Source organism: Oryzias latipes, chromosome 1 (assembly GCF_053564925.1).
Source record: "Oryzias latipes strain Hd-rR chromosome 1, Olatipes_Hd-rR_3.1".
Taxonomy (NCBI): Eukaryota; Metazoa; Chordata; class Actinopteri; order Beloniformes; family Adrianichthyidae; genus Oryzias; species Oryzias latipes.
The window spans coordinates 32,667,864-32,695,206 of record NC_136237.1 but is presented as its reverse complement, the minus strand read 5'-3'; the positions used below and the strand labels follow the sequence as shown (position 1 = coordinate 32,695,206).

The 27,343-nt window shown below is 39.7% G+C and overlaps 1 protein-coding gene across 6 annotated transcripts in view; it reads left to right on the top strand.

Annotated features, from left to right (window-relative positions):
- The window catches only part of grin2bb (glutamate receptor, ionotropic, N-methyl D-aspartate 2B, genome duplicate b), a 142,754-nt gene that overhangs the window by 89,768 nt on the left and 25,643 nt on the right, over positions 1-27,343 (top strand). For all 6 annotated transcript variants that reach the window (XM_078945517.1, XM_078945539.1, XM_011474390.4 and 3 more), the window contains 5 exons: positions 897-1,167; positions 6,267-6,459; positions 20,620-20,734; positions 20,852-21,057; positions 25,755-25,926. In XM_078945517.1, coding sequence (XP_078801643.1) covers positions 897-1,167; positions 6,267-6,459; positions 20,620-20,734; positions 20,852-21,057; positions 25,755-25,926 — 957 coding nt within the window. The remainder of the gene's footprint in view (positions 1-896; positions 1,168-6,266; positions 6,460-20,619; positions 20,735-20,851; positions 21,058-25,754; positions 25,927-27,343) is intronic.

Sequence of the window (27,343 nt, the reverse complement as noted above, 5' to 3'; positions counted from 1 at the left end):
ACTGCACATACCAACAGAATAGAAATCTCTCGATAACGAACATACAATGTAAACAGACAGCTTATGAGTCTTAGTGTCCTCACATCCACACGTGGTATCTTTTGAGTACAAACTTGGTGTTCATGTTTCCAGCGTCTCTCCTCTCTGTCCGTACAACCTGTGCGCTAAGCACTCTAAATGCTTCTGGTTTTTTAAAAATAACTTTACCTTCGCAATAAACATCCCAGAACTTGAACGACAGTTATCTACCAAAAAGGAAGAGACGAATAAATGATCGTTACACTGCCCGTTTTCCAGATCTCTCTGCGCTGAATGAAGCTGCAGGTGTATTAGGTTAACCTGACTTAGCTTATCAGCAGCAAGGGGAAAAGAGAGCACTGGAAAAAAAGGCAGGGAGGTAGATCCTGAAGACCAGGAAGTGAGCAGTTCTGCTTCAGAAGCAAGACCACCCAAAGCCGCAAGAACTGCTGACCCGTTTAATGTCTTAAAAAGGTAAAGAATTTCAATATGCTCAACAGAAGTTTCACACATGTGAAACAAAAATATCATCAAGGTATCAAGTATCATCAATTGTCTGCCTGTTTTGTGTGTGTATTTTGGAAATGAGTTGCAACAAAAACACTGAATACGATGCAGAATTGAAGGTGTGATGTTTGATTGATTTTATGCTCATGAAACTTTCCAACTTCAAAGATTTTCAACAGGAGGGTCTCAAAATATTAGGATTTAGGGAAACATCTGCCCTGGTTGTGCTAAACACTTTTACTATCACCTCATATGAGATGTGTCAGTACAAATGGTGTGGAAATCTAGAAGCTATAAGGAGAAGAGGTTGCAGACAGTTTCTCTTCTGCGCATCTCCATCTTCTAATGTGTTCATTTTCTTTCCATGGCAGATTCGCAGCACCATTGAGAACAGCTTTGTGGGCTGGGAGTTAGAAGAAGTCCTCCTTCTGGACATGTCGGTGGATGACGGAGACTCCAAAATCCAAAACCAGATGAAGAAACTGCAGAGTCCCGTCATCCTCCTCTACTGCACGAAGGAGGAGGCGACCACCATTTTTGAGGTGGCTCACTCCGTAGGCCTCACGGGTTACGGCTACACCTGGATCGTGCCCTCGCTGGTGGCTGGAGATGCAGACCACGTCCCCTCTGTCTTCCCTACAGGTACACCACACAGTCACTTCTCCAGAGCAGTAACATGTGACTTGGAGCATCTAACATTCAAATTTACAACTTCACTAGGGAGCAGAGGAGGATCCAAATGCAGGAAACCTGACACAGAATGAAGATCAAACACGACTAAAAGAACTGAACTAAAACAGAAATGAAGCAAAATCAGGACGACAGGCCGAGGATCTGACTCTGACAAAGTAGTATAAACATGCTAAAGGATGACTAACTCTTTTAAGCTACAGACACATCACACGTGTGACGCCAAGAATGCACTACCTACATGTTATTGACCAGCCTGTGATTTTTACACTGCACAAGCTGGGAGGGGCTACTTCTTCTTCTGCTGTTCACCAGTGCTTGTCGGTAACCTACAGTTGGAAGAGGTTTGGTCGACGCAGTGCAAATTTCCCGAATGTTGCTTCAGGCTTCGTTTTTTGACAGCTCTTTTCCGATATATGAAAGACTTGATGTCATATAATTCACATATCACAATTATTAATCTCTCCGCCACAAACGGTTGGCACTTCTATGAATTAAATGGGATGTCACCCATACGTCACTACCAAAGTGGAGTCCCTGATTGGTCAAAGTTTCAGTGTGCATTCAATGGCCACACGTTTTCTACGTAGAGCCTGAAAATGGTCATCAAAACATGCGTAGCTGCACGAGGACGCGAGAAACAGGCCAGAAAACAGTAAATTTATGCTCCACTGAAGTATTAAAGTGGTCACTTGAACGTGCTTTGTGAAGGCGATGTGAATGAAGCTTTACATCTGAGCTTTTTCGACTACAGTAACTCAACTGTTAAGGTAATTAACAACATTTCAGCTATCTAAAGTGGAGAAAAGCAGCCATTCGCTGATATGCAGCCCTTTATAGTAGTGAGGTCTTCACACAATCAACGTAAATCAGCAGATTCTGAAAAAGTGGCTTTACAAAATTATGGAACACTTTGCGTATGTAATGTGTAGCATATCGGTCCAAAGCAGAAATGAAAAGCTGCCTCAGAATCAGCTGATGCCACCAGATGACGTTACTGGGCGATGATTTACGATAGGTCAAAGAGCTAAACTAAAAACAGCCCCCCTAAAAATCTGAACTCTAGGCTGTCCAGACATCTTTGTCCTCTTTCCCTTTGGGGTCTTCGCTCTGCACCAGAGTCTGTTTCCAAGACAACAAGTCTTGTCTTTTTCACAGGGTGAAAAATCTTCCTTAAATGAGTGTGAAGAGTGAAGGTCTCAGTACACTTTTTGAGAATTCCTAGAGAAGTGCAGCCACAGGTGATGGTAAAAAGGCACTTAAGGCATTTTCAGCAGAAAATAAAAACACCACCAATGACAAAGAACGTCAAATCCAAAAGGATTCGGCCGTTTTTTAGTATTAATCAGAGTGTAAAGAGAGGATTAAGGTTATAACACATAAAGATGACAGGACTGATGGTTTTCCTCATCAGGGTCCATTTCATGGTCAGATTTAAAATGGTTTTTGATGCCATGTATGAGGTACATATGAGGATGTTTGTACTGATATGTTGTGATATGTTGAATATAGGCTTGGAAAAGAAACTCAGTTGTAAAAAGGTGCAAAATTGTCTGACTTTGTCAACGTTTGATATTCTGAACAAAAAGAAAATAATCCTTGCGCTTTTAAAAAAGCTTGTTTAGTCCTTTTTTACCTTTGCGTTTTTCTGTGCTGAAGTCTCTAAAAAAGAAAAAAGAGAGACAGATGGACCATCTTCTGTGGAGTATTCACGTGTTTTCGCAGCTCGCTGTTCACATTTCTCATAACTCAATCACAGTTGAATTTCAACACAACCCACCACTTTGTGCTGAAGCAACCAGTGGGTGGTGGTGGGTAGTAGTATGGCTTTACTCTGTCTGTGCTGTCAGAAATACAACACTGGAAAAAATTTGACGCAGCGTAGCCGTATAGATTTATATTTCAGACAAATCATGCATATTGTGGTCCAAGCAACAATTCTGGCATGGATGTATCTAAAGCCTTATTTCCACTGAGCGGAGCGATCCAGTCCAGTTTAAACATTTTCATTTTAAAATTGACCCATTAAGCCAGACTGAATCGTACCATTTTTGAGCCCCTGTTGGTTATAGGTCCATAGAAAAATGGAACAAACCGGTTAGGGAGGTACCGTTGAAACCTGTTGATTGGCAGAAGGTAATAACAATAAAAGAAAGGCTGTATTCCTCTACACTGCCCACAATATTCTCTCAAACAATATTAAATGCTTTTTTTACAAGAAGTATCAAAGCGAAGCGGATGACCTCCATTGTAGTTGTTGTTAGCTTCACCCCACGTGACGGTCCCCACTTTGAGTGGAAACGCTCATCTGAATAGCGTTGACCGTTCTGAAACAAGATCGGACCGAACCATTCAGTGAAAACGAGGCTTTGAGATCAGAAAAGGACTTTAGCCATGGGAAAAATCTGAAATTGTAGCCATTTGGAAATTTGGCAGCTATACACTCAATTAGACTATGTACAGTAATATATATATATATTGTGACAACCCAGCTGGTACGTCACTGTAGTGGGGAAGCAAAAGCCAAACTGCTAATTAACTGGCTACCAGTGGTGGTTTTTGATATGGGCGAGGTGGGCGGTGGCCCAGGGCGGCACTTCATTGAGGGCCGCATTTTCCGTGCCCTCAGTCACACACAGAGAAATGCCAAATTCAAAGAGGAGACGTTGAGCTTTTATTTTGAAATGCCTGCAGCAGCCGGCACTTTGCGCTCTTATTTTGACACATCGATACATTGCACCAACCCAATTTCGACCAAAGCAGGCAATGGGGATTATTTCCCACAATTCCCTGCTCCGACACAGCAGACCCAACGTGCACGTGACCACCGCCCTCTGCTGCAAGACACTTGCGCCCACACCTCTTTGCAGCAGTCTTTGGAACATAACAAGTCAAAAAATTCGACTGGGGGGCGCAACTCATCGGTGGCTGGATGAATCACACTAACAGGTGATTGGTAGTCTTTTTCACTCTAACGATCAATTTTAGGCCGCAGCTGCGCGCTCCCGTCATAGAGACGGAGCCGCATGTGTCAGAGGGAAGGGAAGGGGTGGTGGGCGCAGACCTTTTTTATATGGTTTGAGGTTTTTTTGGAGCATTTTTGCTGTTGGTGTAGCAAAAAATTAGGGAAATGCCAAATATTTGGAGTAATCCCACTGATGAGTTCAATGATTTAGTTTTTAATGTTTTATAAGACCTAAAAATGATATTCACAATAAGTTTTTCTTTTTAGATCCAATCCCTCTGATATGTTTAACAAAAATACACTCAAGAGGTCACACACCAATAAATTATTGCTAAAAATGATGCAGGAGTCCAGCTCTAAAAAATGATAAAAGAGAAAAGAAAACGGAATTATTTGTATATAATTCCGTGTGTGTATATACATATATATATATATATATATATATATATATATATATATATATATATATATATATATATATATATATATATATATATATATATATACCATAGTCCGGGTGAATACTCGATTCTGATTGGCTGCTGGGTGTGCCTTAAAAAGTGATTGACCACAGGATAACCGCATGGTAAAAATTGAAGTTCTGGTCACTTAGCTTAAATGTTTTGTATCACTGCGCCGGCTTTTTTAAAACAACCTTTTGCTTCATCATCTGGACAAAAACAAGCGGTAAGAGGTGAACTTTCTCTCTGAATTGATGCTTTATTCAACCCATCGGAAAGATCAGCATGTATATGTCACTTTATATCGTCAAGCTTGACTGAAGCGGTGGTGCGGCGCAACGCGGACTCTTTGTTATGTGCACGTAACAAATAGTCCGCTTTTTGTGAGAAAAGCGATTCAAATCGGAAAAAAAACAAGAAATAAGGACTAAAAACTGGTTAATATTTATTGCTTTTGTAAGTGACCACGGTATAAGCGGGTTAATAGCTTTCTAGGTGTGCATTATCACTTTCTAACGCACTTCGCGTCGGACGGTTCAGGCTTCCACGCCGTGCGTTAAAAAGTGATAATGCACACTTCGTCAGCCATTAACCCTTATATATATATCTATGTATGTATATATACAATTTTATTTTATGTTTTTATATTTTATTTTCTCATGCTTTGCTGATAGGTAAATTCATACCAAATTTGGTGCCTGTACCACAAAATGCATGATTATTTTAATAACGAGCTCTACTCTTGTCAGATGATGCTATGATGGTCTGAAAGGTGAAACACGTGAAAATGGACTACAACTCCCAATCCCAATCTTTGACTCTAAGTGTGAGTCCAGGCCCATTTGTCTGATGTTCAATCATCCACTCCTTTGACTTCCAGCTTATCATCCATTTTTCTTTTCAAACATGACAAAGATGCGCTCTGACAAGCCTCAGTTTCTGCATTGTGACTGTCAGTTCTAAGAATAATTTCAGCCCCGTAGTCCATTGTTCAGCAAAACTCCCAGAAGCTGTTTTGAGAACATTTCTTTAAGGCGCTCTCATGTGAAGCCCTTCACTTGGTGAGCATGTCAGAAGCTGTTTATCTGAATTGCAGTAAACACATTTTTCCAGTTCTGTAAGCTTCAGCAGGTAATAAAAAAAAAGAAGAGACTACCTGAGATTGCAGGCTTCTTTTATTTCCAATAAATTTACCCAATCAGATCCAAATATGAGCACATCGTGCAGAGCAGTCATGGAAAATGACCTGAACACTGCTGTTTGGGTGAAAGAAATAAATGTTGACGTTGGATAGTTTGGGGTTTATCATGGTTGAAAAGCCATTTGTAACAAAAAGAGCAGCACGAGGGCTCTTCTCCGGAGCCAGGCTCTCAGGCTTGTTTCATTTTTTGTGTTATTTTTAGGAATATGGAGATGTTGATTATGAATATTTAAGGTTTCAGCCAGAGCGTTACAAGATCGTTTTGTTTCTCTTCCTAAACGCTTTGATTGTTTTAAAACTCTTCCCCCTCTGGCTGTTTTTCACAGCCTGCTATTTTTTGCTTCCATTTCCCCATTTTTTTTTTTTGCTTCGTAGGCGCTTCTTTTCTTTTCTCTCACCTAATCTCCCTCTCCGTCTCTCCCAGGTATTATCTCAGTGTCATATGACGAATGGGACTACAACATCGAGGCCAGGGTACGCGACGCCGTGGCTGTCATTGCCACAGCGACCTCGACCATGATTTTGGACCGAGGGCCGCACACGCTGCTGAAATCCAGCTGCCTTGGGACGCCTGACAAAAAGGGCTCTGGCACCGGCCTTTCCAAGGAAATCTTGAAGTGAGTCAGTGCTGGGGGAGGCAGCAGGGGCAGCTGCTGCGCGTGGAACACATTAGTTATGGAGACTTGAAACACGAAGTAATAAAACTCCTGCTCCCGACTGCACCGCCTCAACAAAGGTAGCTGGCCTTAGCAGGCTGGTCTAACAGATTACAATATCAAATCCTCAAAAAGTATGCAAAAGCGTCCTGTACCCTCTGACAAAAACATTTACATCAATTATATCTTGTGCTACACAACTCAATTTTGACATGACAAGTTTGAGTAAGCAGTGTGTGGATGCTGACACTTCGCAGTTTTTTGGTTGAATTTACAGACATGCATATGGAGTGATTTTTGTGCCATTATTCAAAACCCAACACTCACTGCTTTGAGCGTAAAACTTAAAAAATGTTGTGTGCTCCAAAAAATTATTTTGCACTTGAGACAGAAAAATGCACTTGAAACTTAAAGAAATGATGCAATCAAAACAATTTTATCTCAAGAGGAATTGTCTCTCTTCTGCGCTCGAAACAGAGCAGGACACCTTACAAATGGGCCACAAAAGCCAGCCAATCACAGACTTGAAACGTCCCGTTTCAACATAAAACAACAAAGGCGAATGAAAGTAGTCTGTTCTATTAGCATAAGAAAGTTGAAAATGCCAAAAAGTGCGACTTTGAATCTCGTAATTTTACTATTATTTTTTTGGGTGGCCCTAAAGCTCAGTCGTACATAAGCAAAAAAGACCAAACATACATTTGAGCATTAATATGCATCTTTAAAGCAAAAGTTTAGAGCTGTAAAGATTACCAAAGCCTTTTACATTATCAGAAAACACAATATTTTTTCCTGTCACTTGTCAGCTGATTTGTAAAGGATATGCAATGATTTTCTTGACAATTGTAGCAGAAGTTTAGCTCAAACTGATGAAACATGTCTGACTCTTATCTGGATGTGGGATCATTTTTCTCAGCCTCACTGGAAGTCTTCAGTCTTCAGGTTCTTGTCATTTAAGGTTGCAGCTTAAATACAAACCTGTATGAGAAGATAGGACCTATTAAACTCAAATGAGATAAAGAAGAAACCTTATGAAAAACATTTAAATCAATTTGATGTCAAAATTCCTATTTTTTCAAAGACCGGTGATAAAAAAAAAAGCCTTGGTACAAGCTTCATTAAAACAAATAAGTGTATCAAATGTAAAAAAAACTGTTTGGAAGCAAAATGCTTTATTACAATAAATAATGAAGTCTTTATTTTCTTTTCTGTCTTTGCTGAATCACACATTTGCACAGACTCACTTGCATTTACCCTGAAGCCACGTTCCCTAAGGAGAGCTGGAATTTGTTTAAGCTGCAAACAGAAGTAAAAAAAAATGGACAGACGTAAGTGAAGCTCTCGACTCATTAAAATAAGATCCCCATCTTAACGTACAACATTTTGTCCTGCACTTCTCATTTTGGAGCTTTACAGAAGAAAACAAACATTAGTACTTAATTATTAATGCTCTCTATTTCAATGGGAAATGTTTTTTGGTTTTTTTTGTCACAGTGACTCTGCAGCTAATAGAACAATTAGAGTCAACCGGGTTTGTAAAAACAAAAAGTTAACATTTCAACTCTGTTTGATTTTAAGTGCAGGTCACACCAGAGGTTGCCTCAAGCTCAGCGCAAAAAAACATCAACTCCATTAGTCAAAATTGGAGTAATCCCATTCAGTCCAGATCATTCAATTAAGGCCACACTCTCTTCATTGTACACTAACAGCCTGTGAAAGTGACCAACAGATAACAATGATGGATATGTGGTGCAATCCTTGTTCTCAAAAAGCAAAGGGAGACGGTGAAGAGTTTCAGGAAAACTGACATGCTATTTTCACAGCAGGCATGCGTCGCCTGTTCAAGAACGTGTTGAATGCAGGATTTGGCGTTACCCCATACTACCACATGTACCTGCAGTTGGAAGAGACTTGGTGTGAAATGTCGTAGCTCCAAATGAATCTTGCTCCAGCCTTTTTCTTTCACAGCTCTACTTCTATATTTGAAAGACTTGGTGTCAAATGATTCCTGTTGGGCACAGACCACAATTATCAACTCATCCTTGAAGATCAATTTTTTAAACAGTTGGCACTTCTGTGAATTGAAAAAGATGCCATCCATACGTCACTACCAAATCTGAGGACCTGATCAGTCAAAGTTCAACTGATTTAGATTTCAGTGGCTGCAAGTTATGTATGTAGAGCCCATAAATGACTAAAGAACGTGTGCAGTGATGCCTGAACGTGAGAGTTTTGAACGTGGAATCCCGAAACGCGCATTAATATGCATTTACATAGACTTTTCATTGAAACTGGTCACTTGAACGCACGTTTCCAAGGCCGGTGTGAGCGTAGCATCAGTCGCAGCTTCATTATTTTGGTATTCATTGTTAGAACCGGTCTAATTTTCCGTTGCAAAGCTGTGACATCACAATTCAATAAGGCACGAGAGTAGATGTGTTTTGTGTTTGTTTTGTCAGCATCATTTTAAAGGTGAGAAATCAGACGAGATAAAAATAATATCATTGAGCCTTTCCTGCCATAGCTGTGTTAATGTCCTGGTTGAAGTTGATGTATTGCAGGGGTAAAAAAAAAGAAAAGCGGTCTTGTTTCCTTATTTAATGTCAGAGATGCTTGTGTATGCCGTTTAGGATCCAGCCTCCAACAGCAGAGATAACAATAAGACCAGAGCCATGAATATTTCAGTCCCCAAAGGACGCTATCAGACACAAGGCTGGCTCTCAATCATCCAACAGGCTTGACATACTGCCATGTGTGTGTTTGTGTGCGTGCTCATATATGTGTGTGTTTGCTTGCGAACTAGTCAATTCATTTTCCTCAATCCCATGGAGCAAAGGTGGGGAATTCAGTTCGGTAGATGTTGATGGTGACTCCAGGGGCTTTCAAACACACAGGACACGCTGAATTCCTGCTAGTGCAATGCCCCCCCCCCCCCCCCCCCCCCCCCCCGAGAGACAAAAGCAATAATATGGCCATATGTCTCTGCGTAGTCCTGTGGGGCTGCAGGCCACTGCAGGCAGCACGCTCTCCGCATTACCATGCCATCCAATTGGCTGTGATGGACAGAGATGGGTTACCCCTGTGAGTCACTAAAATTTGTTTAGGGGCTGCTGACCTTACGGGGCGCATTGGAAGGCGTGCACGCGCACGATGCTAACAGAAATACCCACGAAAGCGCACTCAAGAGGCCATTCTGTGTTTTCTGTCTGACAGGGAAGACAAGCGGGATCGGGGATAATGAGAAAATGTGCTGCATGAGGTGGAGCAGGCTCTAATGGGTCGATGCGTGTGACAGGACCAATGTTGACTGTGCACATTCAATTTCCTTGTTTAGTCGAGAGGTTTTTCTTTGATGTGATCTACATTTTTAGTCATTTGTTTAAGTGTGCTTGTCTCATCGTGTGACTTTTAAAGTAATTTATTTTCTCTGTTTTGCAGCAGAAGAGCAGCTTTTCTTGCTTTTCCTAATGGGCACAATAAAAGCACAGTGAAGGCGAGCAGACTCTCCTATCTATTATGCTTCTGGGTATCTAAAGTACAAATGAGCATTTCTTTTTACGAAAGCCTTTCCTAAGTGAGTCAGACTATCAATAGGCACAAGCCTCACACATCGTAGTGATTATTTCCGTCTTCTTTTCTTGGGTGCGCCGCTCTTTTCTTCTCCTTCTGGCTGCAGGTCTCTCACAACAGCCTGTAAAAGTCGCTGAATGAGTCTTCTTTAAGCCTCGCCGCCGTTGCGCCGGTCTCACAGAAACTGCTGATCACCAGTTTATTTTTTTAATCAAATATAAATATTTCAAAGATAGATCTCACTGAGTTATCAAACTGCCTAGATGTTTGGTGTAAATTCTGCCATGTGCCAGACTGAGTGCTCTCTCCTAGATGTAGATCCCTTCTCTTTGTATGTCTTAATGAGACCATCACATTGTTAAAACACATTGATCTGTGCGTTTGCATTGATATGACAATAACTACCAAACGGCTGCTGTGTTATTGATTGTGGAAAATTTTTCACTTTTCTTGGACTAAAAAAGAAACACGGATTATGTCCCACAGCCATTACATACAATTTTTGCATTTTCCATGGATGAGATTTTGGTATTTCACTTGTGCGATATACATGTTTCTTGTGTTTGTCATTTGTCGATATGCGCAGATGTCCGTTGAGGGTTTCGGCCGATGGATCTTTACATGCATTTTATATTTTTAGCCATTCAAAAGTTGAGAATTACGCAGCTTATGCATATTTTACGTAGTTAACAGGCAATCATTGCTTTAATCCTATGCAATTGTGTGTGATTTTTGCGAGATGCATACCCTAATTTGTTGCTTTCCATGACCGTTCCTTGTATGTCCATGTATGTTGTTTTTTTTACGGACTTACCACTGATGTATAACTTTTATATTGCACATACGGTGCACGTATCATGTTTAAATTACGTAATTGACACACAAATCACAAAAAAATTGCATATAAAAAGTAAAATAATCACACATGGTTCATGCCTTTAGATTCAGATTATGAGGCATTTAGGACAATAACAGACAGGGTTAAATATGAACACATTTTAATTGAATTGTACCATATTCGTCTGGCGGTGGAGAAATTCATCAGTCGTGGCAGCGCAAAGGAAAACAAACTAACAAAACAAATCACTAATCATTCCAAATAAGACAAACAAGTAAGTTAACAATATAGATAAATAAATGTTGATGACCTCGTCATTCTGAGAAAAGCAGCAAATCTCTACAATCTGAGAGGATAAAAGGTTTGACATCATCTTATGGCACAGTTTGGGATGTTGTTGCATAACTTGGTGCTTTAAGATTCTTGTGGATGCAAAGGAAAGGCATTTTCTGATGATTCATCGTGTTACAAAAATTGTCCCTCAGTCATCATGTGTCTGAGGGGATATTGTGATACATCATGATTCCTGATGGGAATATTTCCGGACTTCACAGGGCATGAGGCCTAAAGCATGTTCTTTATCCAAATGTGCATGATTGAGGAGACATCAGCCGCCGGAGGAATGTGTTTGTTAGGAACAGGCTTGATTGTGATAACGTAAAGGAGTACCGTATACATCGCGGGGGTTACATTCAACCCATAAAGTCGGAGTACAGATGTTTTAAGGCTGTCAAACCCCTCACTAAATACTTTATTGACTTTTCCCAGGCAGACACGAACATTTTCTCTTGTGTAAACTCTTAAAGTTCGAACCTAGGTCCACTTTTATGAAAGGAAAATCTGATCACAATCTGGGATTTATGTAGATTTGGAGAGCTGCACATTTATGTGCAGGAGAAACGACTCAGAGGAGATTGACTGACCATCAGAATGAAGAACGCAGTATGCTGTTTTGAAAAAAAAAAATTATAAACGCGTGAAAGATCGCACTGAAAAAAATCTGCGAGACCCCGAAAGGTGATATCAGGAGGGAACACTGTGTTAATACTGTGACTTAAAAAATATTTCAAATGATGTCACATTTCTGTCATAGCAGGTATTTTTGAACAACACAGAATCCCATGAAGGAACTCCAACTGATGTGTCTGAGAGATGATTTCCTGTTGCAAACTAGTACTCCTTACCAAAGTAAAAGCATGTTTATAGTATGAAAGGTAAAAGTCCCATTAGTTGTTTTTTTTTTTCTGCATCCCCTGGGTTAGCAGTGAGCTGCAGCCTCAGCCGCATTCGGGAACCATTTGGTGGTTGCTGAGTGTCTAGCAGGGAGGCATTGGGTCCCATTCTTAAAGCCTTTTGGAATGACTGGGATTTAGGATGGAAACTCTACTACTCAGTCTGGCCACTTAGTTGGTATGAGATTTTCTTCATGCATGACAGGTGACAGGTGTGACTGAAAAGTTAAATTCCACCAAATTCAGCAGGGGAAAAAAAAAAGATAAAATCAGAGTTTTCTTTCAAGAAAAAAAAAAATCCACCGAAAAGAGGCAGATTTCTTTCCCAATTGAGTCGTTTCTGACAGATGCTGGTTTCCACAGGCCAGACTGTGCAGGCGGCAAACTTGGCTGAGAAGAACAAAGTGGATTTGGAGAATTTGAGTCCCACAAAGTTAAACTCCAACTTAAGCTGTAGACTGTAGCTTGGTTGAACTCTTAATTGGTTTTGTGGAGTACAGGTCTAAAGCAATAACGTGACGGTCAAATTGATGAGTTTGAGTTCCTGAAAAAATGATATAAATAAAACAGCGAGGAAGCCATAGAAAGGCAACTTTGTAAACGTTATTTTAATATTTATTTATTTTAATAGTTGATAGAAAAACCTTCACAATATGGCAAAAATTTTGTTATACAGAAGCTTCTATTTCAAAAACGTACAAATATAACTCCAGTATGTAGTTAGGTAAAGAACTTTTCAATCAGGTTTATATTTTTAGCTTTTTAGAGGAAAATCCTAATGATTTTCTGATCCTCAGAACTGGATTTAGTTAAATTAAACAATTAGAAGTGAGTTTTATTATGTAGTGTAATAACACAGATGAATTTTGACCCCTTATATCATTTATTAGTTTAGCTGGTTTTAAATTTAGTTAGTTGTTCAAAAATGTGTGCACAAGCTTGAAAAACACTTTAGAAAAATATCAAATCTTTTCTCCTAAATTTCTTTTTTTTTTTTTTTAAATGATTACACATTAATATAGAATGTACATAAACCTTGGTAAATCAAAGGAGATTCGGCGTATCTTTGCGTGTATGTGCCCTCTAAAGGGAAGGGCGTGTGTGTGTTTGGAGCTTCCGACTTTGAAAGGTCATTCTGCTGGTTTCATGACGGAGAGCTCTCTGATGCTCGCCTCAGGCTCCACAGGTAGTCGTCTCAACAGCACAACTGGACTCATTAAACACTCGGAGCTTCACACTCATCTCTTTACATGGTATATGAATACGACAGAAGCAGGAAATCCATTCAAACATAGAATTTTTCCTTTATGTTGTTTAAGACTCTTCACATATTATTGGTAGGTTATAAAAAGTTTGAACATAAGTAAAGTATTATTTGTTATCTCACTTTTTTGTAAATGGTGTATATGTATATAGTGCTATATTCATTTCATATTCAAAGACGAGAAATACAATAAAGTCTGGAAAAAACCTTTTGTTAACATTTAATCTGGGTTCATATGAAATGTTACATATTATACATTATTAAATGCTCGCCTTCTAACTTCTAAACTTTTTTTAGTGTTTTTTAAGCTTGTGCACACATATGTACTTTCAAAAAACCATTTACACATTAAATTCTGAAAGGTTTGATCACACAAAAAATGTTCTTTTCGTTAAGCCTTTAAGGCTCTAAAGGTCAAATAGGCACAGATTCTTGCTACAGGTTTAAAAACAGCTTAAAATGTAGTTTAGTTAATCACAATCAAGAAATCCTCGTTCTTATAAAAGGGCTGGGGGACGCATTTTATTGATTTCATGACAGGAGCACACGCTACCCAGCGCAAATTTGCCATACAGTCCGGACTTTGGACATGCCTGCTTCAATCGGTTCAATTTAAAAAAATTAAATAAATAAAAAAGGCTGCTGGTTCTGTATTTTCTGTGAATGGAGTTTCTGTAAAGTCAGTGTTTTACTGTGAAAATGAAAAGTTAACGCAAACACAGAGAATCTACAGACGACCAATTGGACAATTCTATTCAATGCAAAGATAATTCCTAGAAAATTCTTACAAAAATTACTACAAAAGCAGTTTTGACTTTAAAAGCTATTTTATTGACTGTCAAATAGATTTTCAGGTTCATAGTCATGTTTTCAATCAAAATTAGGGATCGAGTTAAGGTTAGATTTAGGTAAATTCTAATAAAGATTATATTGTTGCAGCTTATGTTTTATAATCAAAACACTGTTGTGGTTAAAATCCAAAAGTTCTGTTTTTGCCACATCAGTTTCTCATTAGTGTCTCACTGCAGAGCGGCTTTAAAAAACCCAATGTCCCAAACTGTTGGACAGTGATGAAGCGAGCGGGCGGCTACAGGGGTGGCACAGCAGCACACAGCAATGTTAGGCCTCTTTATTTACTTTGTTTGTGATTACACAGCCAGGTTTAGGAATCTCATATTTTCCACTTCTGATCTGTGTTCTGCAAAGACATTTGGGCTTCCACTAAAGCAAAAGCGTGCCAGTAGTCTGATCATGTACGTTCAGAACACACGTGTGATTATGAAACACGCCGTGAGCGTACCGCTGTCTTGTAAGTGACTACAAAGTTTTGAGCTAAAATAATATTTATGATGAGTAAATGTGCATATCTTCTTTTTGGTGCGGAAAACCAATATTTAAATCTTATAATCACAGTGTTTTTTGTTTCTTTTACAAGATCATAATATGCCATATTCGGCATATTTTAGGACATATTCTTCTGATGTCTAACAGTGCAGTGCAAAAATCACAAACAGTCACATGTGTTTTAATTGTAATAAATAGGATAGGATTGGGTAGGATCAGGAATGAATCCATCACAAGAACAGATTTTAGAGATAAATGCTGGGAAGCAGATTGAGATGGTTTGGACACCTTGAGAGGATGTTGGTAAAAGGATGCTGAAGTTGGAGCTACTAGGAAGGGGGCCAAGAAGACCAAAGAGAAGGTCAGGGTTATGAGGGTGGTTGGTGTGAGGGAGGGGGATGCAGATGGAGACAGATGATTCACCATGGCAACCACTGAAGAGAGCAGCCAAAGACAAGGAGGATGAAAATTTGATTTTTGAAATGTGCCCATCAGCAAACCCTGGTCTAGATGGTCGTCCTTTAGTCGATTTGTTTTTGAGAAGTCCATAGATGCTTTATGATGTAAATTTCTGGCATTTAACATGGTACAGCTGGGCTGTTCTTAGATGTGGCGGTGCAAAAAATAAATAAAAAATTGCTTGATTGTTGGCACTAATGCATCATAAAATAAAACATGTTGCTGCTCTTCTCCGTTTGGACTTCTTGCGTGAATGACGATAGCCTTAGATACGAAACCACGCTCTTCAATTTACCATCTACACAAAAGTAAAAAAAAAACTATATTTTTTCTCTTTCTTTTTAAGATCTGATATCGTCCACATACTGTAAAATGTATTAGTGAAACAATAAACCATTAAGACCATACAGCGTTACACGGTTTCTCAAACGGAGAAGCTCCAAGCAAATTGTTGCCTCTCCTGGAGGCCGTTTCTGTTTTTTTAGGTATGTTTTTAAGGAAATTCAATTATACGTTTGCAACAAGCTAGCGGACTTTGGCTTTACTGCTGTTTTGCGTTGGATCACCAGAAAAGTAAAGGCCTAAAAAAATCATCTATACTTTAGGGACCAATATTTGATTTATTAAGCTTGGATAGATTCAGATTGATTAATTGATTTTATCAACCCACCCCAAAACACCTATTAGAAAGTTGGAGTTTGATTTAGTTAAACAGAAAAAGATTTTAATTTTTTTTTTTTTAAATCAGGCCTTTTTTACAGCAGGGTTTTGCTCTGCAGAACATCTCAGACACACGACAAAACAAAACCAAGAGCGATCATACAATCATTAAAGAACAACTAGAAGGAGCTGCATTTCCAGAAGAAAATGCAGGGTTGAATGCTATATGGCTGAAAGAAAGCTTAATTTGTAAAAGAAATGGCTGAACTGAGCTGAAAGAGCTCAACATTTTAAAAGTAAAATGGTTAAAAAAGGTGAAAACCTGTAAAAAAGGTTAAGCACAAGAATTCTCTATGTATTTTAATGGAGCAAAAATCCTGGAATATCTTTAAAAAATCAATGATTTGAAGGTCCAAAAGTAATAACTGTAATAAGTTGAAAGAGTTAAAAATGTTATTAGTTGAATGGTAAAAAAATTTGAAGTGTCCTAACTGGGTGTCGAACCAGGAACCTCATGTACCATAACTTCCCAATGCATTTTAATAGGGCAAAAATTCCCGGAAAAACTGGAATATCTTAAAAAGTAAAAGGATTTGAAAAACCAAAAGTCATAGCAGAAAAAAGGTAAAAGAGCTGAACATTTTAAAGTTGAATGGTTACAATCGGTTGAAAATTGTAGAAAGAGTTAAGTGCCGAAAAACGGCGGAAGATGTGCGTAATAAATAATAAAGAGAAACAGAAAAACAAAGGGTTGAATGCTTTACAGCATTCAACCAATTAGAAGCGGCGTAAGGAAACGGATGAGGTCAGTTGAGTGTTTGCCCTTTTAACTGTCCATCAAAGTGCTTTTTTTAAATATGATTATTCAGGTCATTTAAAAAATTAAAAATAAAAACGCCCCCCTTCCCATTACTACCCGCTAGCTTACAGTCCCTCACACCCCCAACCCAACATTACCGGTTCAACAAAAATAGAAAGCAATATTGGAGCTGTCCAGGTGTACAGTTTTGATCGAGATGCCTGCTTGGACGAGGAAAACGAAGACGTACATAGATCTATTTGTCATCAAGTGGATAGAAGCAGAGCAGGAAGACTTTGGCCCCACCCAGCATATTCTCTTTATCACAAATTAACTTTTTTTTTCAAATGGCATGTTTTCGTCTGCTCCTGATTCACAAGAACTTGAAAAAAGAAATACTCAGAAATGCAATTTTGAGTTTAAATTTCTTAATCTATGTCCTCCATCATGACAAAAAAGCCACAAGAAAATGTTAAAAACACCAAAAACAGAACAAAGTGGATCTCAAGTAAAGAATGAAGGTTTTTTTTGTCCTCTGACTGTTTTTTTATTCTTCAAAATAAATTACACACTAGTGTTTGTCCGGCCATTTCAAAATCCATAAATTAGGATTTCTTAGTAGGACTAGGACTTAGGATTTCTTACTTTCACGTGAATACTTCAATGTGTTAAGCACCTCAATAAAACTTGTTTAAAATGGTTTTGATTTTGTGAGGTTTTACTTTGGAACACATATCTGTTCATTTCTCTCATAAAATAGGATCTAGACACGTCTTGTTGTCCGCCTGCAGCTCCAGAGCCTCGGCTTTTGCATCCTGCAGACCATTCGCTACTGTTTCTGCAGCAGTTGAGTCTATTTGTGGTCTTTATCCAGCTTCTGTCCTACAGACGTGTAACGTGTAGCTCACATTTTCTCACTAACTGCCGTCTCTTCAGGGACAGATTTTCTGCAAATTATGAGTCATCCATCTCAAGATGATACAGTATGTCAGAGTGTGTGCACGTGTGCACGCTTCCTCGCAGCAACATGCAGCAGATATACTGTATATTTTTACATTGCTGCATTGCAGCGACCGAGAACTTGTGCTCTGCTTGGGTGGAGAAAATGGAAGGCATCCAAGAGAGGACCTTTCAAAATAAGACAGATATAAAAGCAGAGTTTCTTTTTTGGGGAAAAAAAAAAAAAGAGGATTGTGTTCATGCCATTGATGATTCATGGCGCCTGCTGTTGCACATTTCTCCTGTAGGAAGACTTTGGAAGCTATAGTTGCAAACATGCAACTTCATATAGGCAAGGCAAGGCAAGGCAAGTTTATTTGTATAGCACAATTCGTACACAAAGTAATTCAAGGTGCTTCACAAAACAGAAAAGTGCATTAAAATCACAATACATCATAGAAATAATCAACATAAAATTTACTTTAAAAGAAAAGGAAGAAAAAAAAAAAGATTTAAAAAGAAAGGAAGGAAAGAAAGGTGCAGATAGGACCTTTCAGTCATATACACGGCTAAACAGAAATGTTTTAAGTCTAGATTTGAATGAAGCCACACGAGGTACTATTAGCAGCTCATCCCAGTTTTTTTCTTTGCTTTCCTCAGAGTCAGAGGGGAGCTCTGACATGAGGAGAGATCAAACGGCACATAAAAGCTACATCAATAGTGCAGCGCCACAAAATGATAAACAGAGCAGCCTCCGCTGGTGTACATTCACGGCGTGCATCAGCCTTTGTGCAGGTTAATGCACAGCCTAATGTGTCATGCTGATGCGTGGTTTGACGCTGCGCTCAGAGGTCGGCTCCAGAGATTGATCTGAGTGAGAAAGGCGGCGTGAGGGGAAGTGGGTAAACACTCCGGTTTGGACTGATGTATACTCGCCGTCTCTCTTTCACACAGCACCTCTCGGGTGAAATGACTGTTCCCATGGTAACGCAGCTGATTGCAGGAAAATCGCTGGGTGTCACTGCCATGCATTGCATCGCACCATGCTCCTCCCAACATCCTTATGTTGTGGTTTCACTAACACTGACACGAGCTCACTTGAGCCTTCAGGACACAGGCCCCCGAGGGGCGGCTACTCATCCCACTGGTTGCCATGGCACCGGGGCAAGCAACAAGTTGGGCGGCCACCTCCACCTCGGCCTCCATTGCCTTGATCTTCTTTGTAACCTATTCAAAGTGAGATCATTCCCAGGAGGCTAATCCCATGTTACACGTGCATTACAGCACTTGCATGCTGCAGCCTGCAAGCGTGACATGGAGGCTTGAGTCGCATTATTGACTCGCTCGAAGTGCTCAGCCTGCTCAGATTGGCATGTGTGTGAGTAAAGAGAGCGGGAAAATGGACTTGCGCTATAAATACATGCGGTAGAGAGAGTGGGAGATACTGTGATTAAAATCTTGGCTTCTGCTCAACCCAAACTCTCCTTGTTAAGTTTGTAAATTCTTTTCTTGTCCGCAGTTTTCGCTTTTGTCTCTTTTTGGCATAAAGTCGGGCGAAATGTGTTTCCTTAGACATCTTTAGGCTCAAACACCGTACTGTTTGCATTAAAGCTATTTATTACTCTATTTCTTTCTTTATTTTTTTTGTTGGAGGCAGAGCGTCTCCATGGCGATGACAGCCCACAGGATGAGGAAGAGGGAGGAAAAGAGGCAACTAAGAGAGAAAGTAATGTGCTTATCTGCCCCTGCTACACTTGTTGACACATAAAAGGCGTGGGGCTCTCTGATATGGACTCAAAAGGCAGTTAGGACACTCTTGCCCCTCTCCACCTCTCAGTCCTAACTCTTGTAGCTCCGTCTTCACCCAAGTGGTTCTGTTTTAGCTTTTTCTTTATTGTGCCATGCTCGTTAATCTCTGAGGTGTTTCTGATCCTCTGCCTCGATGCATTAAATATAAAAAATACATTAGCCTCTGATAATAGGAGGACGTCCTGTCTTCAGGTTTAAAAAACAGAATTTCTGTGATGTGTGTGACAGAATGGAGCCGCGTTCAAAGAAAGATGAGGTTCCATACAGCTTCCATATAAATTCATGTATGAGTTACAGGATATTGGCCAAAATGCTCCCTTTTTCAATCAATAATTGAAAAAGCAGAAGGATGCAATCCGTCTTTTGTTGCCAACTTTACTAAATGACTCACAACATGCGACCTGAATATTATTAAGACGATCATAATGCATTAAATACCAAACACACAGCCACTGTCAACACTATTCAAGACAGAAACTTTGTGCCAAAAGAAAATCTGCCGACACTTGCAGGCAGATCTCGTTACCGTGGTGTGTTCACTATTTTAATTCATTGACTCTTTCACGCCTGAAGATCTTCCTTACATCTAGGTTTTTTATGTTTTCCTCTCTGCTTGGTGTCCATCAGAACCGGGAATCCTCTGATCCAGATAATAAACAGGTTTGACCTTTTGGTGTGGAAGCATTATTTGTTTGGTGGTAGATGGGGTTTATATATGATAGGGTGTTTTAGATACTTCATCTATTAATAGGTATATCTTTGCTCATGCAAGTGACTGACTAAAGTTAGTTTGAGGTTGCTTTGTGTTTTTTATGAGTCACTTCTTGTGTTGGAGTTCAAGCCGTAAATGCAAGTCGGGAAAACATTAGATTCTTTCCTGACACATGAAGCACAGACATCTGTTGTTGTCGTTACATGTTTGATGAGCTTTATAAAAATTAATTTGAAAACTTAAATGCAAAATAAAAATGATAATTTTCCTCAGTTTTTTATATTTTGATGTTTTCCCCAGCAGTTGGAGGATCTTAAAATAGACTTAAAACTTAAAAGGATTCATAAAATCGATTAAACCAACAAATTTTTGGGTCTACAAATAACTTTAATAAAACCCTCAAACTTTATGTACAATAATAAACTGCATTTCTAAAATTAGATTTCTTTTTTGGCTCAGGCACTAAAACATCCCATGTTGATCTCTCGTCACCAGGTACCTCATGAATGTGACGTTTGAAGGTCGAAATCTGTCCTTCAGCGAGAAGGGTCACCAGATGTTTCCCAAGCTGGTCATCATTCTGCTGGATAAGGACCGACAGTGGGACAGGGTAAATGTCTCCTCCTCTGGTTTGTGACCCATCTGCCGCGTCTTCTTTTTGGAGTTTGCCGCCTGAGGTAGCTTTTCCCTGGAGCGTTCACACAGCTCTCATCCCACACACACGCAGGTCGGCAAGTGGGAAAGAGGCTCCTTGACGATGAGGTATCACGTGTGGCCTCGCTTTGAGCTGTACTCGGGAGCGGAGGAGCGGGACGACCACCTGTCCATCGTGACGCTGGAGGAGGCTCCATTTGTGATCGTGGAGGATGTGGATCCACTCAGTGGGACCTGCATGAGAAACACTGTGCCCTGTCGAAAGCAGTTAAAACTCAGGTAAGAGTCACAATTTTATGGGTTTGCACAAATACTGACTCAAATTTAACCCTGTAAATCCCACTACATCAAAGAATTGATAGAAAATTCAAATTATTTTTCAACCCCTTTGATTAATTCCACAAAAATTATGATTTTTTTATGAGCTATAAATAGTATAAATTGTATTTTTACTAGATAATTTGGTGATTTTTTGTTCCCATCAATGTTAGTTTAAGATGCCAATTTAGACATGACTGTCAGGAAAAAAAAGCCACTTATTTACCCGCCGTCTCAAATTTTATCCAGGCATTTTTAACGTGCTTAAACTGTATTTTAAAGAATTATTTAACAAGAAATTTTACATTCTTTTAATTCATTTAAAAAATATACATAACAATAGATGAGTCATTGTCACCAAAAAGGTTTTGAAAATTATCAAAAAATGTTCTGCCATAAGTGCTTTTGAGGTTTAACGGAAGCAGCCATTTTTAAATGAGCTGGCGGGGACTGGTGGGGGGCCCTGACCTGGGGGGGGGGGTTCCGCCTCCACTGGATGGGTTGCCCATCTGCGCCTGGGGCTGGGATTACTCTCAGAAGGGGTTTATTCAAATATACACCTTGTGTGTCAAAAGATTCATAACCCTATGTTGTAAAAGCAAAATATGTCCAACACAAGGGGCCTTCAGCTCTCATCTGTTTGCTCAACTGTTAGACAGGACAAGTAAAAAAAAAAAAAAAAAAAAAAAAAAAATTAAATGAGCAGGAAAAGCCCTTCCACTGCCCCTAATGGAAAGATGATGAACTACAGGGCAGAAAACATGAACTACGTCATATCCTATGGGTTTTTCATGGACAGTTTGGATCATGCTAATAACATAAGGGTCTCAGATGCGCCTGCATCAAATGTAATACGATTGTTTCTGCAGGGTTGAAGTTATAAAACACATTTTTGTAACATTTAGTGAGCCTTTCTTAAGTTTTCATGGATTCTCCTCACATTTTTCCATTCAGCGCTGATACCTGCATTTGAAAAGTTTAAACAGAAATGATTGTTTTATCCATTCAGGGACTGAACTGAACAAATGAACCATTCAAGCATAAAAGGCCCCTACCCTGTACTTTCTTTTGATGTCACATCCGCCTGCTATGTGAGAGCATGACTTGTTTTAAATACCTCTATGAGAAGGTGAAGATGGAGTTTAATGACAGCAAAACCGTTTTGTTTCAATGGAAACAAATAAAAGTCTGTTTTCCACTTTTCCTTTTTTAAGGAAGCAAAACACAAAAACAAAGTTAGTTTTGACCTGAACATTTTGTGAAAAGTGGAGGTTTGTGGGAAAGTATTTCTCTCTCGCATGCTAAGCATTGTGGGAGTCTGACAGAACTTGACATAGGAACATTTTTAACTTATCTTGTGAATTTCTTTCTTAAAATGTTTAAGAAGGAAGAGTTTTAGTCCAAATATCAAGACTCAACTTCAAGAAAATGGCTTGTATGTTGTGAATAATCTCACCTAAAAGTTAAATTATTTTATTGTCTCACTTGCTTTGTTTTAGTGCTTATTTGCAGACAAAAAAAAACTGCCTGATTACACAATTTGTTATGATTCATGCAAAGTTTTCTATTATATGCGAAAACAACCCTGGTTGAACTACTGAGCAAAGTGTTTTTTTCATGCTGGTGTGACTTATAGATAAACAATAAAAAAATAAAAGAAGAAGGGAGCATTAAATACACTCCTGTAAAAATCCACATACAAATTAGTACAAAAGTCAAGAGAAAACTTTTGAAAAAAACCAAAGGCTTGTTTTCCCCATGTTTACTTTAATCCTTTGACGCCTGAATTTAGTTTCAGCTATGAAAAGAAAATTACATTTAGATAATATTGGAGCAGAAGTTGTTTGATGCATTTTTCCATCAACAGGGGTCAAGGGGTTAAGGATTCTTTTACATAAAAACTGATTGATCGGAATCAGTTTGTCTTCCAGGAGATCCCAGTTGTCATGCTACGTTCACACCGGCCTCTGCAGAGTTGATTTGCAGGAAGTTGTGTTTATAAATTAGTTTCCATACCTGGTAAACAAACCTTGCATACATAGGCATGAAAATCCTAGACTGATCCTTTTGGCATCATCCACTGGATTCTGAACGACAAAGTCAAAGTACTCAGTTCCCGCCCAATGGGACAAAATTCAAAAAAACTGCAAAAAGTTTAAACTGTATATGTGAATCTGATTTTGTGACCCCTCTCTCCTGACGTTCCATAGGAAGTAGCCACAGAACCCTAATTCCATAGATTTCTATAGAGAAACAAACAGCTTTCACTAAGTTATACTATTTGTCTGAATAACTTCTGTTGCTCTGCTTCCTGCTTTTAAAATTTTCCCGCTAATCTTAAATTATTTTCCACATTTTTTTTTTCCTGTGGTGCAAGTTGTTCAGTTAAAAACAGGCCAATCAGATGCTTCAATAAAAGTAGGTGGTGCTGCTGGCCCTCTCGTCCAAAGTTCAAAACATTTGATTGACGGATTGCGGACCAATCACTGCTTTCCGATGACGTATCATAAAAAAATGGCGACTGAATTGATTTCCTTTCATTGGGGCCATTTTCCGTGGGGATGTAACACTCGGTCCAGTTCTTACAGTCATTGGATTCAATGTAAGGTAGGACTGTTGAGCCCACTCTTGCTCTACCCACCTGCCAATCAAAAACAAATAAAAAAAAAAAAATTAGACTTTTGCAAATGGAAACCAACAGAAAATTGCCTGTTCCTCAATCCAGCCATCATTTAGAAAATGCAGTGTTTGATAGAACCATTTTGGCTCCAAATTCCAAATTCATGTAACGTGGGGGGGGGGGGGGGGGGTTGTTCCGCTCTTTTTCATAGTTTTCGTTTTCTTTTTCTTACAATAAATAAGCAAATACTGCAGTTAAAAAAGTAGTCAGTGTCTGCAGAGAACAGTTGTGTTGTCATCTGAAAAACCTTGACATTTTCCTTAATTTACCTCTTTGGGCATCTTCATTTGAGCCCTGTAATTACCCCCAATGCTTTCACCTCTGCTCACTCTTTCATCGTCTCATTTTCTGTTGTTGTTGACTTGCTCTGTACGTTGACCCCGTCTCTAAGCAGCTCTCCTCTGACTCCCATAATGAATTTGCTTTCCTAGGTTCCTTCAATGGAGAACCTAAGGCCTTTTGGAGCTCATAATTGTATGTTGTTTATTTTTTAAATGGACAGATCTTTCCTCCTTTTTTTTCTTTTGACTCTGTGGTTCTCGTCTCCCTCTTTCTGCCTCCACTCAAAGCCTCAGCAGCAGATCTAGTATGGCTGGCAATATGGCACAGATAATATTCAGATAATAGCTCTCCATCCGCGCTACTCTGTTCTCCATGATGAAAGCAGACAGATGGGAGCACAAACAACTAAATCTCTGTTTAGTCTTATACATTTCAGAGTTTTTCATTTGTATGTGCTCGATTTCATAGAATTGAAATGAAGCCTAAAGCAAACGAGACCCATCGGATGTGAACCTCACAGAAACACATTTGTTCTTGGTTTGTTTTGAACAGCTTCTGCTGTCGATGCCTGAGCTGCTGTGGTCTTTGTGCCCAGCTGCTCTGCACCTGTATGAGCTGCCAGCCAAAACAGCCTTTTGACCGATGACGCACGGTTTGGTTAACCGCTCCACTTGTCCTGTGTGTTATTCATGGACCGTCATTAGTGTGCAGTTTGGATGAAAGTGCATAAACCTGGTGGGTTGTGGGGGAAGAAAGTGTTTTGTCTAATATTTGCCGTTGTACAAAAATGCTTTGTGTCATGGCTTGTTTTTATTTTTACCATTATTTACAGTCAGGTGTTTGTAGTTGTTTCACCTCACTCTGGGACATTCGTTCTTTGCATTTGAGATCCCTTGGGGGAGCGTTGAGCTGCAGTTGAGGCCAGGCTCAGGAGCCCTTTGGAGGTTTAAGTCCAACGTCCAAAGCTATAAGTCAACTTGGAGGACAATGTGACCAATGTTTTTACAGTCTTTGGTTTGACCCAAATGTAAATTCAAATCCACAATCTAAAGCTATGGACACAACTGTCATGTGACACGCATACTTGAACGCACATTAACTCATAGTGTTCATACTGGGCAAGCAGGGAGGGTTTCTTCTTCTTCTGTTATTTACTAGCTCACGTCCGCCACCTACAGTTGGAAGAGTTTTGGTGCGAAATGTCAAAGTGGTGCAAATCTCACGAATCTTGCTCCAGGCGTTTTCTATCACAGCTCTATTCTGATAAACAAAAGACTTTGTGTTGTGCAATTGCGGCCAGGCACAAACTGTAATTACTTGTTTTTTCCCTCCATGATCGATTTTCAAACAATTGGCACTTTCATGAATTAAATGGGACATCATCTCTACGTCACCACCAAATCCAAGTCCCTGACTGGTTAAAGTTCTGTAGCCACATATGGCATGCAAGAGTTTTGAATGTGGTAACCCAAAAAGCACATTTATGTGCATTTATATAGACTAGAAGTTGCTTGAACCCACGTTGCCGAGGGCGATGTGACCGTAGCATGACAGTTTCAGAGCTGGCATCTGGCTGCTAATCTGATTTTGAAATTTTGCTCACTAAATGCTTAAAAAAAGGTTTTTGTTTTTTATTGTTTTTCGTTGTCACTTTGATCATTCAAACTTGGCATTTTTTGTCTTTTTCTCTTCTAAGCAATATGACAGGGGATTCGGGGATTTACATCAAGCGCTGCTGCAAAGGCTTCTGCATTGACATCTTGAAGAAAATTGCCAAAGCCGTCAAGTTCACCTACGACCTCTACCTGGTCACCAACGGGAAACATGGCAAGAAGGTCAATGGAACGTGGAACGGCATGGTGGGAGAGGTGAGAGTGGTGCGCGGTTGTAAACGGTCCCTTAAAAACGTGACACAAAAAGCAAAGAAAGATGTGTTTAGTTGGTATTTGTTATAACTTTAGTTTAGTCTATGACTTAGTGACCAAGACTTTCGAATGGTGTCACATTTTTACAGAGTACAGATTTGTAAAATGAGCTGAATCTTCTGGTAACCTCAGGTTCTGTCAACATTGAGTCCAACTGGCACCAAATGAGCAGCCCCAGTGAACATGGACTCTGCTCTGAGAATGGGTGTGAGTGACTGATCCAGATGAGGGCTATCCCTTAGAGTAACTTCAAACTGGTGTTCCATTAAACCAAGTGTTTGTCCCTTCGAACCTATAAGTAGCTGATATTACAGGATAATATGGCCAACCGCTCAACACAACAGGTGGCATACAGCCAGTCTTTTGTCTCATCAAAAAGCCCTCCATATCCACCTTTTACAATCAGTCCCGTCTGCATCGTTTGTAGGAAGCAGAGATGCTGAATCCTGCATCGATGGAGTGGCATATTTTGGTGGCAGTATGATGATATGGGACAGCATCTCCATCCCACCTCATTGAGACAGTCTCAATGCAGAGAGACATGAGGGAGGGAAAATATCCAACACCTGCCACCACAGGCCGGTTTTAATCAGAAACAATTACTACAGCAAAGAAGTGATCAACCAAACGCCAACGTTCTTGCATTTTGCGCTCTGTCTACTCATCTGCTTTTGATGTAGTCAAAAGGTTCCTCTCTGACACGTCACATAAGACTCAGAAGGAGAGCCGTGGATGTTTTCCTGTCAGCTTTCCCCCCACAGCAGCGAGAAGCCTCAGCTTTTCATCGCTGGTAAGCAGCTTGAAAATACCCGCAGTGACAGTTCAAGCAGACCTGCTGGCACACCAGCTGATTGTGGATTTCACAGCTGGCAGAGCGCTGTAGCAGAGCACCGGAGACTCCACCACACACCCATAATTGAACCATCATGGTGACAAAGAGGCACTTTTGTCGAAACAACACCAATATTTCTCCTTCTGGTTTGCCACAGCAGCAATAGAAACAGCTGCATGTTTGACCTCTCCCCAACTTTGGAGCTCAGAGTCCTGCAATGTAAAATGTGCAGATTTGTACGGGCAGATGAGATGCTGTTGTAACATGGTTCTCTAGAAACTGCCACCCAACAAAACCTTTGAGTTCTGAGCCCTAACATCACAGTTCATGCAGATATGAAATTTCTGCCGTTGTTGCTGTACAGCACAAATATGTGGTTAGAAGAGCCAAAACCTGTATGAAGTATTGATTTTTTTAAATGTAAAAACGGCTTTATTTGACATTTGACCCACAGATTTAACATTTTTCTGTCTAAAATCCCATTTAAGTGAAAGTTAAAATAATCCAAATAACTTTTTAACTTTAACT